The sequence below is a fragment of the Emydura macquarii genome, unplaced genomic scaffold, assembly GCF_026122565.2.
Source record: "Emydura macquarii macquarii isolate MOO-44397 ecotype Brisbane River unplaced genomic scaffold, CSIRO-AGI_Emac_v2 contig_3108, whole genome shotgun sequence".
Lineage (NCBI taxonomy): Eukaryota > Metazoa > Chordata > Testudines > Chelidae > Emydura > Emydura macquarii.
In genome coordinates, this window is record NW_027133245.1 from 1276311 (window position 1) to 1293705 (window position 17395).

The 17395-nt window shown below is 39.9% G+C and overlaps 1 protein-coding gene across 6 annotated transcripts in view; it reads right to left on the bottom strand.

The window, feature by feature from the left end:
• The window catches only part of AASDH (aminoadipate-semialdehyde dehydrogenase), a 36898-nt gene that overhangs the window by 15902 nt on the left and 3601 nt on the right, over window positions 1-17395 (bottom strand). For all 6 annotated transcript variants that reach the window (XM_067530660.1, XM_067530662.1, XM_067530663.1 and 3 more), the window contains 5 exons: window positions 16883-17136; window positions 13622-13742; window positions 11279-11619; window positions 9576-9768; window positions 4647-4888 (listed from right to left, as the gene is read on the bottom strand). In XM_067530660.1, the coding sequence (XP_067386761.1) occupies window positions 4647-4888; window positions 9576-9768; window positions 11279-11619; window positions 13622-13742; window positions 16883-17112 (1127 nt within the window). In that variant the 5' untranslated portion in view covers window positions 17113-17136. The remainder of the gene's footprint in view (window positions 1-4646; window positions 4889-9575; window positions 9769-11278; window positions 11620-13621; window positions 13743-16882; window positions 17137-17395) is intronic.

Below are 17395 nucleotides of genomic sequence, written 5' to 3' on the forward strand. Positions count from 1 at the left end.
TGGGAAGATGCACCGCCTCCAGTTGAATGTTGTGACTCACACAGAAGTTTCACAAGCATAAGGCCTCCCGACAAAGGGCTGAGGATCTGGCCCCGCTTGCCTGTTGAGATGATACATCACAGCAGTGTTGTCTGTGAGAATTTGAACAACCTTGCTGGAGAGGTGAGGTAGGAATATTTTGCAGGCTAGACGAACTGCCCTCAGTTCTCTGACATTGATGTGCAGAGCTAGCTCATCCCTGGTCCAGAGGTCCTGGGTTCTGAGCACACCAAGGTGGACTCCCCACCCCAGTTCCGAGGCATCTGAAACTAATGACAATGTTGGTTACAGGGCTGCGAAAGGCACTCCTGCCAGCACATGGTGTGGCTTCGTCCACCACGATAGAGAGGTAAGTATCTGCAGAGGGACCTGAGAATCATGTCCAGATGATGTCTGGAAGGGGAATATATCATCGCCAGCCACACTGCACCTCAGATCTCTACTAGTCTGGCATACTGGACTATGTAAGTGCAGGTTGCCATGTGGCCCAATAGGCTGAGGCATACCCTCATCATGGTAAGAGTGTGGGCCGATATTCAGGCTATGAGCTCCAACACTGCCAAGAACCTGGCCTTGGACAAGTGCTCTGGCTCACGTAGAGTCCAGAACTGCCCCGATGAACAGGTCTGAGTGTTGACTTTTGCTCATTTATTAACAGGCCAAGCATGTGACAGGTGGACCAGACAACCTCGATACTTTGCTGGACTTGCATCCTTGATGGCCCTCTGATGAGGCTTTTGTCCAGGAAAGGGAAGACCTGCACTCCCTGGCGTCTGAGGTCGGTTGTCACCACTGACATGCACTTGATAAACACACATGGCATAGCTGAGAGACCAAAGGAGAGCATCATAAATTGGTAGTGTCACTCACTCACCATGAATCACAGAAACCCCATGGCCCAGGAAGATGGAAATAGGCATCTTTTAAGTTGAGGGTGACGTATCAGTCGCCTGGATCCTGAGAAGGGCTGATAGTGGCCAGAGAGACCATACAGAATTTCAACTTCTTGAGATATCTGTTGAGGTCTCTCAGCTCCAGGATAGGTCTCAAGCTCCCTTTCACCTTTGCAATCAGAAAGTATCGGGAATAGAAGCATCTCCCGCTCAGTTCTTGAGGGACCTTTTCCACTGCACCCACTTGCTAGAGGGTCTGAATCTCTTGAATAAGGAGTTGCTCGTGAGAGGGATCCCTGCAGACGGACAGGAAAGGGGGATGGGAGGGCAGAAGTGAAGAGAACTGGAGAGTGTAACCGGTGGCTACTGTATTTAACACCCAGTGATCTGATGTTATGGTAGCCAAAGCTGGGAGGAAAGCGGGAAGGAAATAATTGGGGGTCTGGATCATGGGTAATGGCTGGCAGGTTGCCCTCAGGTGCACCTTCAAAAGTTCTGTTTACACCCTGGGGTGTGACGGCTCGAGCTCAACTGGGGGCAGTGGCCGATGAGTGGCCCTGACGACGTTTATAGCATCTATTCTTTCTTTTATAGGGCTCCCCCCAAGCCTCTGTGACTGTTGAGGCTTGAAGTGCTTTATGGAGGAGGACGGGGTATATAGTCCTAGAGAGCGCAGTGTAGCCCTCGAGTCCTTCAGCCCATGCAGCCTGGAGTCTGTTTGGTCTGCAAACAGAGCTGTCCCATCGAAAAGGAGGTCCTGAATGAACTGCTGGACCACCGCTGAGAGGCCAGATGACTGGAGCCAGGATGCCCTTTTCATTGACACCGCTGAAGCCATAGATCCGGTCGCATAATCAACTGTGTCCAATGCTGCTTGGAGGGAGAATCTGGCTACTGTCCTCCCTTCCTCCAGTATCGCCTTGAACTCTTGTCTGGCGGCTTGTGGCAGGGAGTCAGAGAACTTCTCCAGTGACTACAAGATGTTAAAATGGTACTTTCCCAACACTGCCTGTTGGTTGGATACCCTCAGTTGCAGGCTTGCCATTAAACAAAACTTGCACCCAAACAAATCAAGCTTTATGGCCTCTATTTTTTGGTGTGGAGCTCATCTGGCCTTGCCTGTCTCGCTCATTGGCGGCCGCAACCACCAATGATCCTGGGGAGGGGTGGGTGTAGAGATATTCAAACCCCTTAGCAGGCACATAACACTTCTTTTCCACCCATTTAGACTTGGGAGACAGGGAGGTGGGGGGTCTGCAATAGTGCCTGGGCCAGTTTCACCACATCCTCGTGCACCAGAAGAGCCACCCTGGATGGAGCTGCTGTTGCCAGAATGCCAAATAGTTCATCCACTGGCTCTCTAAGCTCCTCCACCTTGAGTCCCAAGTTGGTCGCCATGCGCTTCAGCAGTTCTTGGTGGGCCCTGAAGTCATCTAATGGGGCAGTGGTGGAGAGTCCTCCTACTGCCTATCAGACAGTAGAGAAGTTATGTTTTCTTTTACATAAATGAGACCATTTATTCTTGATCTAAATTGCTGCCTAGCAAAAGGCCATAATGCAATAGCAGATTTTAAGGACAATTCTTTACTGATTTCACTGGGAGTTCATAAAAAATTATGGCACTTTCTGACCAATCATTATCATCATTTGTTACTGGGAATCCACTTATATTAATATCAGATTAATAAAAGAAGATACTCATTTGTATTCAACAGACTGCATAAAATACATTTAGCAGAGGTTACGTGTGTAACTCAGCATGCCAGATAATGGCTGTGGCAGATAGTGCTACCCCATTTTGGAGGGCCATTGTATTAAAATTTACGGTTTGTGTATGATTATGTTCTATTCCACTGGGGATTACCACAGCTCCTACAAGAACTAAAAACAGTGGGGGATAATTAAGGTGAGTAACTGAGACTAAACTAAATAACACAAGCTTGGTACCAACACCCTGGAGTGGTTTGCTTATATTGATTCAAGCTGAGTTTTCCAGAGAATAGGAAAGAAAGGACTGTTGGCATAAAAGGATGAGCTTGAACTGACACAGATCCTTCTTTCTGATCCAAGAGTTGGACAGGACCTTGTGGAAAGCTTTGAAAGACTTGCGCCTACTAAGGCTGCATCAGACTGACACGTGACTCCTGGTATGTTTAGTGTGTATTTAAATCGGTTTATTGTTTTTATGTTTTCTCTGTAATGCCTTTACCTGAATGTGCTTATTTAGACAAAGCTGTGTAGTAATTTGTAACTGCTGGCAGCACACTGTTCATAGCCATCAGAAAGTGAAGAATGGACAGGCACTTGTCTTTAGGCAGACTGGTTTGCTGGAGAAATCACAGTGTAAGATCTGTGCAGCCTTAAAATCCCAATCAGAAGAGAGACAGGTCTGCATCCAAGAGACATAATAGCTGAGAGCTAGAAATCTTAAGTGGATACCCTCAAGGGACCATGAAGGGAATATAAAGGGGCAGTTACCCTGAAAGTGAGACAATGACTACATATTTCAAAAAGCAATATGAAACATCTGTGTGGGTCAGGAGCATCATGCAGTGCCTAAACATTTCTACAATTCTTCTGGGAATTTCTAAACCCTCTATAACAAGTTACCTAACCACAAACACCAGGAATTGTATGAAACAAGTAGAACACACCAACAGAATGGTTAAAAAAGTATCATGCCAAAGAGACCAAGAAAGCCATTAGCAATGCATCATATGTCACTATGTGCTGAGGAGAGGATGAAAGCTAATTATAGTATTTACTTACTTTTACTTCTGGCTTTCATATTGTAACAATATCAGCTAGACTCACCAGTTCCTATATATGAAGTTAACATAATCTCTGTTAAACTTCTTCCAGCATAAACAGCCTTCTCATTACTGAGGAAACTGTGAAACTCAGTGGATAGTGCACTAGCCTGGGAAACAGGAGACCCGGGTTCTATTCCCGCCTCTGCAAGTATGTCTACACTGCAATTAGATACCTGTGTCATCTTACTTGGGCTTGCGGGGCTCATGCTCTGTAATTGAGATGCAGACCTTCTGGGTTCAGGCTGCACGCGAACTCTGGGAACCTCCCCCTTTGTAGGGTCCTAGAACCGGGGCTCCAGCCTAAGCTTGGACACTTACACTGCAATTAAACAGCCCCTCAAGCCTGAGTCAGGTAGCACCAGCCTGCTGAAAGTTTTTAAATGCAGTGTAGACGTACCCAGAGTGTCCTTGGAAAGTCACTTAGAATCACTTTTGGTTACCCTTAATTATGGAATAATTTTAGTGGACTATTTGCTGAACAGCAAGGTATACCACAATGTAAGGATGGGTGGAAGAATAGAGCCCTTAAGTGCCTCGGTTTCCCATCTATAAAATGGAGATAATGCTTCCCTATTTAGCAGGCCACTCTGAGTGAGTGAAAAAGCACTATACATGTGTTAAGTATTGTTACTACATCTGTTATTGGATTTTCAGGTCAACTTCTGACAATAATCTGGCTAAGAAACCCCTGTGAAAACATAATATTTTGAAACTGATAAAGCCAAACACCACTACTATTTCTAAACCTATGTTCATCAACAGTTGTCCTTTCACAAATGGAACTTCCAGCAAAGTGAATGCGGCTTCTGCCTGTGACGGGCATGCAGTGTTGGTCCCTTAATATCTGATCATGGACTACTGCATACTTTGTGTGTGCCAGCAAAACAGTGAAATTTCTTACCGAAGATCAGAGCTAAGAACCTCTTCAGGAATCCTGTAGCATGTAGCCCAGCTTGACACTTCTGTAATGCCATAGAGATTAAAAACGTGTGTTTTGTTTCCCCTGTCCTTCCAGCTTCTCAAGACATTCAGTGCAGGAAATGCTTCTCCACCAAGGGCTAAGACACGGAGTGAAGTACTGGCAGACAACACAGTTGACTTAATAAGTTGAGCTCCAAATCTTCTGAGAAATGTTGGTGTTGCCTGAGCAATGTTAAAAAAAGAGCACATTACACACAAAAATATTTATGCTCCTACAGATTATGGAAAACTGCAAGCATATAAACACACAGTAAACTGCAAGCTTTCAGGTGTTTCCCAAATACAGGGAAAAGTCAAATGGATTCATGATTATAATAATGTCCATCATCCAAGTGCTGAACAGATATGCTAATGAACTGAGTGGTGAGGAAGGATGTGTGCAAGAAAGGAAGATTATCTTGAATGGAATTTTACAGGTATAGATTATTACCCATTCAAAGGACTTCTTCTAAACTGTTTTATCCGCAGGTCAAACAACAGTTGGCTGTTGATCTATGTGATACAGGGCCTGATTCTGCTTTGGGATCCATTAATATAAATTCCTTCATCCATGTGGAGTCCCATTGGATTTGCATGGAATTTTGCACAGGAGCAAGGGTCACACTCATTTATTCTAATGTAGGATCAGTGCCATATAATATCTAAAATCAAGATTACTGAAAGTCTGTCTCATCATACCTTCTCTAACACACAGGGAAAAAATGCACCCTCCCTACCAGAACCATTTTTAAAGTATTGATGCTGTACAATCCTCTGCCTTAGGGGAAAAAATGGTAGTGTATTTTAACAAAATAAATAATAAGCAATTACATGGCATTTTTCATTTACAGATCTCCATGTATTTTACCTAACACATATACTGGGAAAGCCTATTAATTTCTCTCTCTCTGGCTGGGTCATTTTCCCTCAGTAACTTGTAAAATAGTAGAGAAATGTAGGTAAGGTCCCATGGAGAGGCCAATTAACAAGAAAAGGAGTTGAAGGGAGCTGGCAGTTCCAAAAAAGATGTAATACTAGAGGCTCAACATCAAGCTATTCCGATACAGAGGAAAGATAAGAAGAGCCACAGGAGACCAATGCAGCTGCACAAGGAGCGTTTTAGCTACTGTATCTAAAAACCAAAAGGGATACATACAGGAAATGGAAGAAAAAGCATGTCACTAAGGATGTGTGCATGGGAATAGCATAAGCATGTAGGGACAAGCCAAGGCAAGGAATGAGTTACAACTGGCAAGAAATGTTAGAGACAACCAGGGGTTCTACAAATATGTCAGATAAAGAAATATCAAGGATGGTGTGGACCCACTGCTCAATGGAGAAGGTGAGCTGGTAACAAACGATAAGAAGGCAGAGCTGCTCAATGCCTATTTTGCTTCAGTCTTCACACAAAACATAACGTGACTAGACTACTAGCAAAGTTATCATAGACAATAAAGGGGAAGAGATGCACATCGGGATAAGTAAAGAATACATCAGAGATCTTCTGACTAATCTGAATGAATTTAAGTCAGCATGGCCTGATGCTATTCACCCCAGGATGCTGAAGGAATTAACTGAAGAAAGCTTGAAGCCATCGGTGATAATATCTGCAAATTCATGGATGACAGGAGAAGTCCCAGAAGACTGGAGAAGGGCTAATGTAGTGCCCATTTCTAAAAAAGGGGTAAAACGAGGAATTGGGGAACTACAGACCAGTCAGCCAGACCTCGATACATAGGAAGCTACAAGAGCAATGTATAAAATATTCCATATGCAAATATCTGAAGGATGAAGGGGTAAAATTACTAGCAGACAGCATAGATTTACCAAGAACAAATCATTAGAACCCTACAAATCTGCGGATATCTGCTTTATCTCTGTGGATATCCATATTTGTATCTGCGAAGGGCTCTACGAATCATATCAAACCAGCTTGATCTTCTTCTTTGACAAGGTAATTGGTTTGGTGGATAGGAGGAATAGACATAATATACCTGGACTTTAGCAAGGCTTTTGACACAGTCCTACCTGACATTCTCATACGTAAGCTGGAGAAATGTGGGCTCAGTAGTTCTACCAATTAAGTGGGTACATAACTGGTTAAACAACCACAAACAAAGAGTAACTATTAACGGAATGATGTCAACTGGAAGGAAGTCTCAATTGGGGTTCCATAGGGATCTGTCCTGGGTCTGGTGTTATTTAACATCTTTATTAATTACCTGGATGTAGGAAGAGAGAGCATACTGATTAAATCTGCAGATGACACAAAGCTAAGGGAGGTTGCAAACACTTTGGAGGATAGAACTAAAATTCTAAGGGATCTTGATAAATTGGAGAACTGGGCTACAGACAACAAAATTAAATTTAACAAAGACAAATGTAAGGGGCTACACTTAGGGAAGAAATACCAAAAGGCACAAATACAGAATGGGGAATAACTGTCTTGGCAGCAGCACTGTTGAGAAGGATCTGAGAGCTGTGGTGGATCATACCTCAACATGAGTCAACAATGCAGTGCTGTTGCAAAAAAAAAAAAAAGCAAATGCAATTTTGTGTTGCATTAACAGAGGCATGGCATGCAAGTCACAGGAGGTGAGAGTACCACTCTACTCGGGGCTGGTTATGGTTGGAGTGTTGCATGCAATTTTGGTCACTGTTGTATGGAAAGGATGTAGAGAAATTGGAAAGGATCTGGAGGTGAGCAACAAAGACGATCAAAAAGGGATGGAATGCAAACCATATGAGCAAAGGCCAAAGGAACTGGGTATGTTTAGTTTGGAAAAGAGGAGGTTAAGGGGGGACATGAGAGTGGTCTTCAAACACTTGAAAGGCTGCCATAAGAAAGAGGTAAAAAATTATTCTCTTGACACAGAGGGCATGACAAAAGGCATTGGGATCAAATTACAGCAGCAGATTTAGATTAAATCTCAGGAAAAATTCCTAAATGTAAGAACAGTGGGACGATGGAACAAACTGCCTAGGGAAGTCATGGAAACTCCTTTACTGGAGGTTTTCAAGAATCTGTCTTGGAGATGGTTTAGACACAACAAATCCTGCATCTTGGCAGGGGATTAGACTAGATGACCCTTGCAATTCTTTCTAGCCCTACGGTTCTATGAAAATCAGAGCCCTCTAACTGTCAGCATTCAACACTTTACTGACTCCTAAATGGAAAGAATTAAGGAAAGGACAATCATTAATTTTTCCACCAGTTTTTTTTCATGGCTTTGCTCATGGAAGGTCAAAATCATCACGGGACGGCAACCTTGAAGTTTGAAAAATGGAGTCATAAAAATTATTCATCAACTAAGTCTAAAGAGAACTTGTACCATTTATTTCACTAGGGGCCTTCCCTTCACTGATCAAGACAGTGATTAAACTCAAGGAAATGCAAATTAAAAACTTCTTATCAAAATGTCTCAACTACCATTAACCCTAAAATCACTCCAGCTGTTTAAGAAACATTTGACTTGCTAATTATGGGTACAACTTAGAGAAACAGGCTGGAAAAAACCTCTCTAAAAACATCAGGCAAGATAAGGTAAAGATGTTTTAGTGTGCCAGGAAAAGGTCTGTAGACATGCCCACACACAGTATGACTCTCTGCTGTGGGTTTTTTTTCCCCCCTCTACGTAGATGTACCCTATAATAACAATATTTTACTTATTCCCACCATTGTAAGTAGAGCAGTAGTAGGAGGATGTGGCAATTAAATATTTTAATAGCTGGAGTATTTTTGCTGTGGTGTCTTCAGTTAATTGTTAAATAAGTGTGAATTTACACCCACTATCACCTACTTCCTCCTTTTCTCCAGGAGAGAAGGAAATCTTTTAAAAGAGTGTGTGCATGTAGAAGGGAAGGCTAAAAAACTGACTTCAGAGTTGGAGGGAAGCTATAGTGAGAGCAGGAGGCAGAACTGAAAAAAAAAAAACCCCAAACCCTTTCCTATGCTGGCTTGGTGTCTGGCTGGTAAAAGTACTGCAGTCACAACATTAATTAAAAACCTGTCACTTTAAGAGGTTTTGTTTCAATAATGGATACTCCTCACTAACCAGACTATGATCATGTTACAGTCTATACATAAAACAGATATTCCGCTTTAAAAGTTTTAGATTTATGAGAAAAAACTAAATCTCCCAAGAGCATAGTTTTTTAATTTTTTTACTCAAGCATTAGCCTTCATATAGTATATGCAATTGGTCTTTTTCAGTTTATAAGGATTCCACAGGACCATGATTTCTACTATAATCTATAGGCAAATTAGATTTTAGTCTGTTAAAATTTAAACCACACAGGAGGAGATATATCTCTACCACAGGAAAGGAAGCCAGTGCAATCTTAGGTGAGCTAACAGTTTATAAACAGACAAACTTACTGGGGAAATAATAGTTCTGTTTCTTATTACTGGCACTTTATCATGTTATAAATGGCACTACTGATGGGTACTTTAGTTGATCGTGTTTCTGGTAATAGGGAATCTTCTATGATTAAAAATTACTTAGGGCTGGAAGATCAAGCCCATTATTTGGTGCCAGAGTAAAAGTCAGAATAAATTAAAAAGCTACATAATTAGCAGGAGCCTTCAGCTGAATCTCAGCCCAGTCTTCAGTCAAATCTCATCTGTCATACATCACCAAGAACAATCCTTTCAAATGGTAACTTCTTAACTTTATGAAGCACTAGTAGTCCGTAGCAAAGAGGATACCAGATGCATAAAAACCAAAGGGAGCTGATGCTGCAGAAAAAAGTTCTTTAACATCTTCACTGTCTGATATCATGCAAAAGCAGCACACACTGGCAAAAGGAAAGAATAAGACACAAAATACATCCCTTATATCTCAATAGGACAACTTTGTGAATGGCCTACCTGCAATACTGTCACTCTGTGATGGTGAAAAAGAGCAGCAGACAACTTCAGAGGCATCATTTTAATGGGGTTTGGTACTACAAGCAGAGAGGCTCCACTTGTCAGAGCAATGAACAACTCAACTACAGATGGATCAAACGTCAGAGGTGAGGCCATGAACAGCATATCATCCGGTGTGATCTTAAATAGGGATCTAAAATTAAAAAAGTCCAGCATTATTAAGCCTGGTGCATATAAAGGCTGGCAACTGGTTGGCATTATTGAAAAACAGATGGGTCCCAAGTTGGAGCATTAGATTAATAAAAATGTAATGCCAGAAGGGACCATTATGATCATCTAGTCTAACTACCTGCATACACAGGAGAATTTTACCAGCGGTTCTTGCATCTTCAAATCCATAACTTCTAGTTGTGCTAGCGCATATCCTTCAGAAAGACATCCGCATCTACCATCTGCATGCTGGGAAAGAGGGCTCTATGCAGATTTTGAATAGCGTGTGCTCATTCATCAGTGTTGCTCTGCATCTGCACTCCATATTGGGCTAATAGTGTATCCATTACTAGTATTTTCCAGCAGTAATTTACCAGAACAAAGAAAAGGTTACAAAGCTAGTACAGGAATTAGGATTTAAAGAAGAAAATAATTACTATATGGGAGGTGGAAGGAGGTATCTGAGAATCACAAGTTCAACTTCAAAGTTTCTATATCTGTTTCATTTAGAGCATCAGCAATAAAATGTCTGTATTACAATCAACATATCTGGGAGTAGTAAAATCAGGTCAAGCATGTTAAGAATAATATATACCCAAGTAAAGTAATTAATGTTATTCTACTTAGAAATCAACTGAAAGAAAGCTCAGGAGGGGCAGGAGGAGCAACACACACACAGAACAATGGCAGTTCATAGACTCATAGACTTTAAGACCAGAATGGAGCAACATGATCATCTAGTCTGACCTCCTGCACATCGTAGGCCACAGAACTTCACTTACCCATCTACTCCTGTAACAGACCCATAACCTCTGGCTGAGTTACTGAAGATCTCAAATCATGATTTAAAGACTTCAAGTTACAGAGAATCTACCATTTACACTAGTTTATACCTGCAAGCAACCTGTGGCCCATGCTGCAGAGGAAGGCCAAAAAAAACCCGCAGTGTATCTGCCAATCTGACTCAGGGGAAAATTCCTTCTTGATGCCAAATATGGCCATCAGTTAGACCCTGAGCATGGGGGTTTTCAACTCCAGTTGGCTTCAAGTGTTTGCAAAATGAATTTGTGAAGAGTACTTCCATTGTAGTAAAGTTATTCTTGCCTCAGTCTTTCCTAGTAGTTCAATGCCATACCTGATACTAGACTTTGGCACAGTCTCCCATTAACCACACTTTTGTAAACAATTTATTTTGCAGTGTACTATGTGTATGTAAAAAATATTACTTCCAAGTTAATAAAGCTTTCAAAAGGGCACCAATTCTTGGCTTTATATACTTACTCAGCTACAGCTAGCTTTTGCAATTTTTCTCTTTTCTTTGCAAACCAGTTAAGATCACCTTCAGTGAGGTGATTCACAAAATACAACATGACTACAGCTATTAGTGACAAGCAAATACAAGTACTGTTAGGTATTAGATTATTTTGAAAATCTGGCCTCTAATTGTCAATCCTTTGAAAACATAGAAAGAATAATTTGGAAAGTGAACTTACTGAAGATGAAGAACATTTGGCACAATACATTTATGAGGTACTCTGACTATTTTGGGGATCCCTGTAGTTCCTGATGTATGCAAGATGTAAGCTAAAGAATGCTGCTGCTTGACAACCATGTACTCCTTTTTTGATGTTTTTGCTTCAAGTTGGTTCAGGTCAGCTACAGAATGTGTCTCCCAATTACATGCAGCTTTGGAGTTTCCATTTTTGTCTTCTGCACCATCGAACAGCAGACTTACATCAACACTGCTCCAGTTTATTTGAAAAAGTGTTAAACCAACATGATCTATTGCAAAAGAACTCTGGCCAAACCAGCCAGCATGGGATAGTTTGAATTTCTGTAAGAGAAAATAAAATAATTTAGCAGCAAGGTAAATGCAAAGCTCAGTGCACAGTTTTACTTCTCCATTCCCATATTGCACAACAAAAAATAAAGATAACGTTTTTCAAAAGTGACTAGTGATTTTGAGTGCCTCTTCTTTTGGGAACCCAACCTGAGAGAGTGTTGAGGAGTCTGGTTTTCAGAGAGCAGCTGCTCATTCCTTTTGTTAAAATTGTGTGTGAATTTAATACTCACACAAATGAGGGCTTAATAATCAGTAGTAACCTAGATATTGTACAAGTTTCCCCAAAGAGCTCTGCATTCCAGTCTTGACATGCAACACCCTTTGTGGAGGAAGACTGGAAGGATTCCTGAATACCAATGCACACCATTGTGGAATATGTTACAATACCATGGAAGTGAGTAAGTGAACAGCAAAATAAGGTGATGTTTAGAGAAAAAAGCATCCAGGTACTTCACATTATCAGAAAAGTATTTGTGTAAGACCAAGGTAGATCACCACTGAGATGCTGGCAAACCAGGTGCCAGAGCATGCCACAGCCTCTAGGTCTCAGCTGAACACTGACGAACACATAGCTGGAACCAGTGTGGCTTACCTATGTATTAGTATGTTAAAACAGGTATCAGACTTATAAAAATGTGCTTAGGCTTTAATGAATCCTTGAAAGTTGCTACATACATTAATCTCACTTATAATAGCTGTAGCCCCTGTTATAAAGTAAAATATTTAAGTGTTTGCTCTGTAATAAGTCACCAGACAGGAGAAGCATTAACAAGTGTGAAATACTAGGATGTCTACATTAAATATGCTACAATGGCACAGCTGCATCACTGTAGTGCTTCAGTGAAGAGACTATTATGTCAACAGGAGGGGTTCTCCCGTCCGTGTTGGTAATCCACGTCCCTCAAAGCCAGTAGCTAGGTCGACAGGAGAATTCTCCAATCGACCTAGTGCTGTCTACACTGGGGATTACATTGGTTTAAATGTTTCCTTCAGAGTGTGGATTTTTCACACTCTTGAGTAATGTAATTATACCAACCAAATTTCCTAGTGTACACCAAGCCCTAGTCACCAACAGAAGGTGTTATATCCTGCCCAGTAAAGAAGGCCCATCAACACCAGAGGACCTGTTGTGGAATATCAGAAGTCAAAAAACTTTGCCGATTGCCCTCCTTCCCAGGAAGGAGACATGCAAATGAATTCCTCCCATCAGCTGACCTGACAGTTCACAGTAGTGGGAAAGGGAATAAAAAAAATCTCTCATAAGGAGAAACTGTATCTCTATACTGCTTGGACTCTCAAGAGCAAAGTTTTCTAGGCATAAGCAAGAAATCCCCAGTGTTTAGCCTGGGTTAGCACTAAGGAACAAATAGATCTTTCTTATTACAGAAGCTTCTATTACAGTTTGAAACTTAAGACTGTAACTCATGTGTGTGTATGTTTACTTGCTTTAACTTTGTAAATAATTATCTTATTTCCTTTTCCTAGTTAATAAATCTTTAGATAGATTATTATAGAATTGGTTATAAGCACTATCTTTGGTGTGAGATCTAAAGTGCAACTGCCCTGAGATAAATGACTGATCCTTTGGGACTGGGAATAACCTGAAAACTGTTGTGATTTTGGGTGTAAGTGACCAGCTATCACAAAGGCAAGTTTAACTAGGTGGCAAAATAGATTGAAATACCAAAGGAGACTGTCTGTGATTCCACATTAAGGCTGTCTTAGTGCCTGAGGAGTTTATACTTGCTAATTGGTTGGTGAAATCTAAGTATAGAACTCAAAGCCAATTTGGGGTTTGTGCCCTGCTTCTTAATAGTCTGCCCTGAAGTTGAGACTCACGTTCTTGACCCACAGCAGAACAGCTTGAAAACCATTCATTGTCAAAATGAAGACAATTACATCTGAACTCTTCGTAAATAGAAGGCAACTAACACAACTGGTGTAACTTTCTAAATCACATTTTAATGTTCCTTATAGAGTCCTTAATACTTACATTTATTTTGTCATTCTCAACAAGGATATACTGGAGGTTACATTTCTTCATAAAATAGGTAGTTAACACTGGTGGGGCATCTGGATCAAGAGGAGAATATGCAGCTGGAACTTGGAGAATTCTAATAAGGATAAAATTCTAGTCAATTAATAGCATTATAAAAGACAAAAAGTTAAAATACATCTTCAGTTTTACATAATTTCTAGAGCAGGGGTGTCATACATCCAGTCCGCGGGCCGGATACGGCCCACCAATCTTTTCACCAGAAAGTACAACACCGTGAGATCTTGCGACAGCACGCGACACCGCCAGAGGGTACAACGCTGCGAGATGTCGCTGCGTCACGCGCTGCCATGAGATCTGTGTACTCTGGCAGCAGTGGGCGGAGCGCTGTGTGCACGAGACACAGCGCTCCAAAAGGCGGGAGAGGGACAGTGTGGTCTTGGGCCATCGCACAGTACTATAATTCTTAATCATTGATCAATTCTTTTAATCGTAAAATAGTAGTAGTTGTAGAAGTGAATTTACTGCAGTTTTTATATCGCTGACATCTAGCAAATATAATACTACATAAAAATGGTTGTGCTTAGTATTTCGATTTATGGTATGTATGGCCCACCTGAAGTACATTTAATTCAAATCTGGCCCGCCAAAGCAAATGAGTTTGACACCCCTGTTCTAGAGGCTTTTTTTATGTTATGAGGTCTCTTAATTTCCAGATTCAGAAATTCTTTATGTAGCTAATAGCATGGTTTCTAACCATTTCTGTTACAAATAAGGATGAAAGAAAATTATTACAGCAATCCATGACTTTTTGCAACTTGTGTGGCAGGGAAAGCTATGGACCTGGGCTAGATGAAAATACTTAAATTCTTCCTGGTCAAGCAAGTTGCAGATGGATTCTGGTGATCTAAACAATAAACACACGTGGTTAAAAAATGCAGGGCCCATTGAAATCAATGGCAATACTCTCGCTGACCTCAATGGGGACAGGATTTCACTCAAATCTGTGTTACTGGCCGGACACTAAAAGTATACAACATTCAACTAGAAACCTGGGTACAATAAGTAGCACGTGTGTACCTATGTACGTAGAACAGATGTATAATACACGCTAAGAACATCAGACTTTTATTCTGACTAGTTCATGAGATTTGGTTTATGAAGATTTGAGTTATATAACCTCTTCCCTAATGAACAAATACAGATAAGTATAATCCCATTGTCATCAATTATGCTTCTTTTATACTGCCCTTGTCTCCTTAGTGCTTACTATTTACCATCACGACTGTGCATATGAACCACCTAGTGGCTTAATTTACCAAATAAGAATTCTTGGCTATTCATCTTTATCAAATCCTCTGAGCGTACAAATAAATAAAGCTGATGATATATTTGTCAGATTTTAAAAATTCTGCTAAGGGTGCATTTTTGCAAAAAAATTCCATTATTATTTGGTTTTTAGTTACAAATTATTTCTCATCACAATAAATATTTTGCTAAACAGAACAAAGGATAGCTGGTGTGAAACACTTTACATGAACAAAACTAGACAAATTTTGGAGGGAAGAGTAGACAAAGGGATTAGCAGTTGCTCTAAGGACCTGGGCAAAACAGGTTCAGGATATAAAGCTTGTTTTAATTCATTGTTTTCTTACTTTCATGAGTGTAGTTGAACATGTGCAATAGAAAATGGCATTAAATCTAAAGGTACATTACACATGCATGAACAGCTGGTCAAAGAACTTAAGAGTTATACTGGTGAAGCCAGTGGAAGCTTTATGCACTTATAATTTGGTATGTATGTGTGGTTTAATGCCTCCCAAAGCATCCAGGATTGTCACCCCTGCTGCACATATTGGTCACATGTTAATAAAACGTTATGGTTGTGACACATAATAGAGAGTTAAGAAATGCAAAAGTTAAGATTCCAGCAGTAACATGAAGTTAGCTGTGTTGCACATCCCATATGTCTGATATATTTTATGATTAGGCCTGGAAGAAATCAATTTTTATTTAATTTTTTCTGATTTTGACAGATGTTTATTTTAAAGCATTTTTTAAATTATCTATTTAAATTTTCACAATTGCACAAAATTATGGGTTTTAACCATTTTTAAAAATTATCTATATTTTCACAGTTGCGGGAAATTATGGGGCAACAGTCAGACAATTATTTAATGACATATAGAGATTTCAAAAAGTTAAAGCTTTATAAACTGTTAAAATATAAATTGCCAACATCACACTTCAAAATATACAAAGTATCTTTAATTCAACAAATCATACCTGTTTTTATTATTAATTCAATAGTCCATTTGTAACAAGCCTAATTCATAAGTCTAATGCACTGGATTTTGGACTCTAATATGTTCTCAAGCAGCATTTTTCTTACTTTGCCTATCTGTAAATTCTGATCGTGATCTATGGAGACATTGTATCATCTTTTTTATATGTACAGTGAAATCGATGTTTACTGACATTTACCAATAAAAATCAAATTCTTCCAAACCTATTTACTGTGTATATAGTAAGATTTTAAACTAGTTTACCAGAAAACAAGGGTACAGAAAATAATGCTCATGTACAATATTGCTGAACGGACAGTAGTATTGAAGCCTCAACTTCTACATTTCCTCACTATATTTTAATCATGTGTCCTTATTGTTCATTCATACTCACGTCTGCATTTCATTTTCTAGATTTTCTTTTAAAGAAAAAATCCAAAGCAAATTGTTAAAATTCTAAGCATACTATTTTGAATCAGGTTGCAGCCATATTAGACGGTTTTAAAGCCTGAAACTTGTCTTTGCTTAGCCCTACTTGCGGATTAGTACCTTTGTTTGGTTTAGAAAAAAAGGGGTTGACTGAATAGAGTCTGGGGGGGAAAAAAAAATCACATCCCTGGCACACAGATTAAATTATATATTTATGTATGTAGATACGCATTTAAACAATATGCGCTGCATATTCATGGACAGTTAAGTAGATAATCAGTGGTACAGGGAACTTAGATTCACTAGCAAAGCTGTTAGAACTTTTAAGAGATACAAGCCAATTGCTCTGGAATTTTTTCTTTACACCCCTCCCTCCCCAGATTTACCAACACAACAAAAAGGATGCATACAGTTCACCAAGCCAGTTTTTAAAATCAGTTAAAAATGGGTCTACCTACTAGTGCTCCACTGGTTTTGAAGTTTGTTGATTTTAAAAATAAATAAATGTTTTTAATGTAGACAAGATGTAAAAATTAAGCATTACCCTAAAATCCAAGACGGTAAATTTATTCCGGGATAGCAGTAAAGGCCTATTTCAAACCTTCCTCTGTGATCACAGTGGTTTTGCAGGAAAATTGTTAATTCTGAGGCAAGACTAACAACCGTCTTGTAAGTGTAGAAAACTGGAAGCTTATCATTACATTCATCAAAATATATTGCTTTTCTATCAGAATACAGACTGGCTGCCTGATGCACCATCTCCTGAAGAGTCATCTTAACTGCATAATCTCCAGTCCCCTAAACAGATAAAAATAATAGTCAGAATGTACAGTAATCTTTGCTTACTTAAAAAATAAGAACAATTTAAAAAGTCCACTTAATTAAAATTTTCAGGTTCTTATGTTCTAATATAATGCTTAGATTGCAAACACTGGAGGAAATTATTTTGTCTTTGAGGTGAGAAGGGAAAGAAGTACTTTCCACTGGATTTGTTTTTTAAAAGGAAACATTTCTATTGGTGTTCACTTTTGTAAAAGCTTATGTTTATAAAACTTAT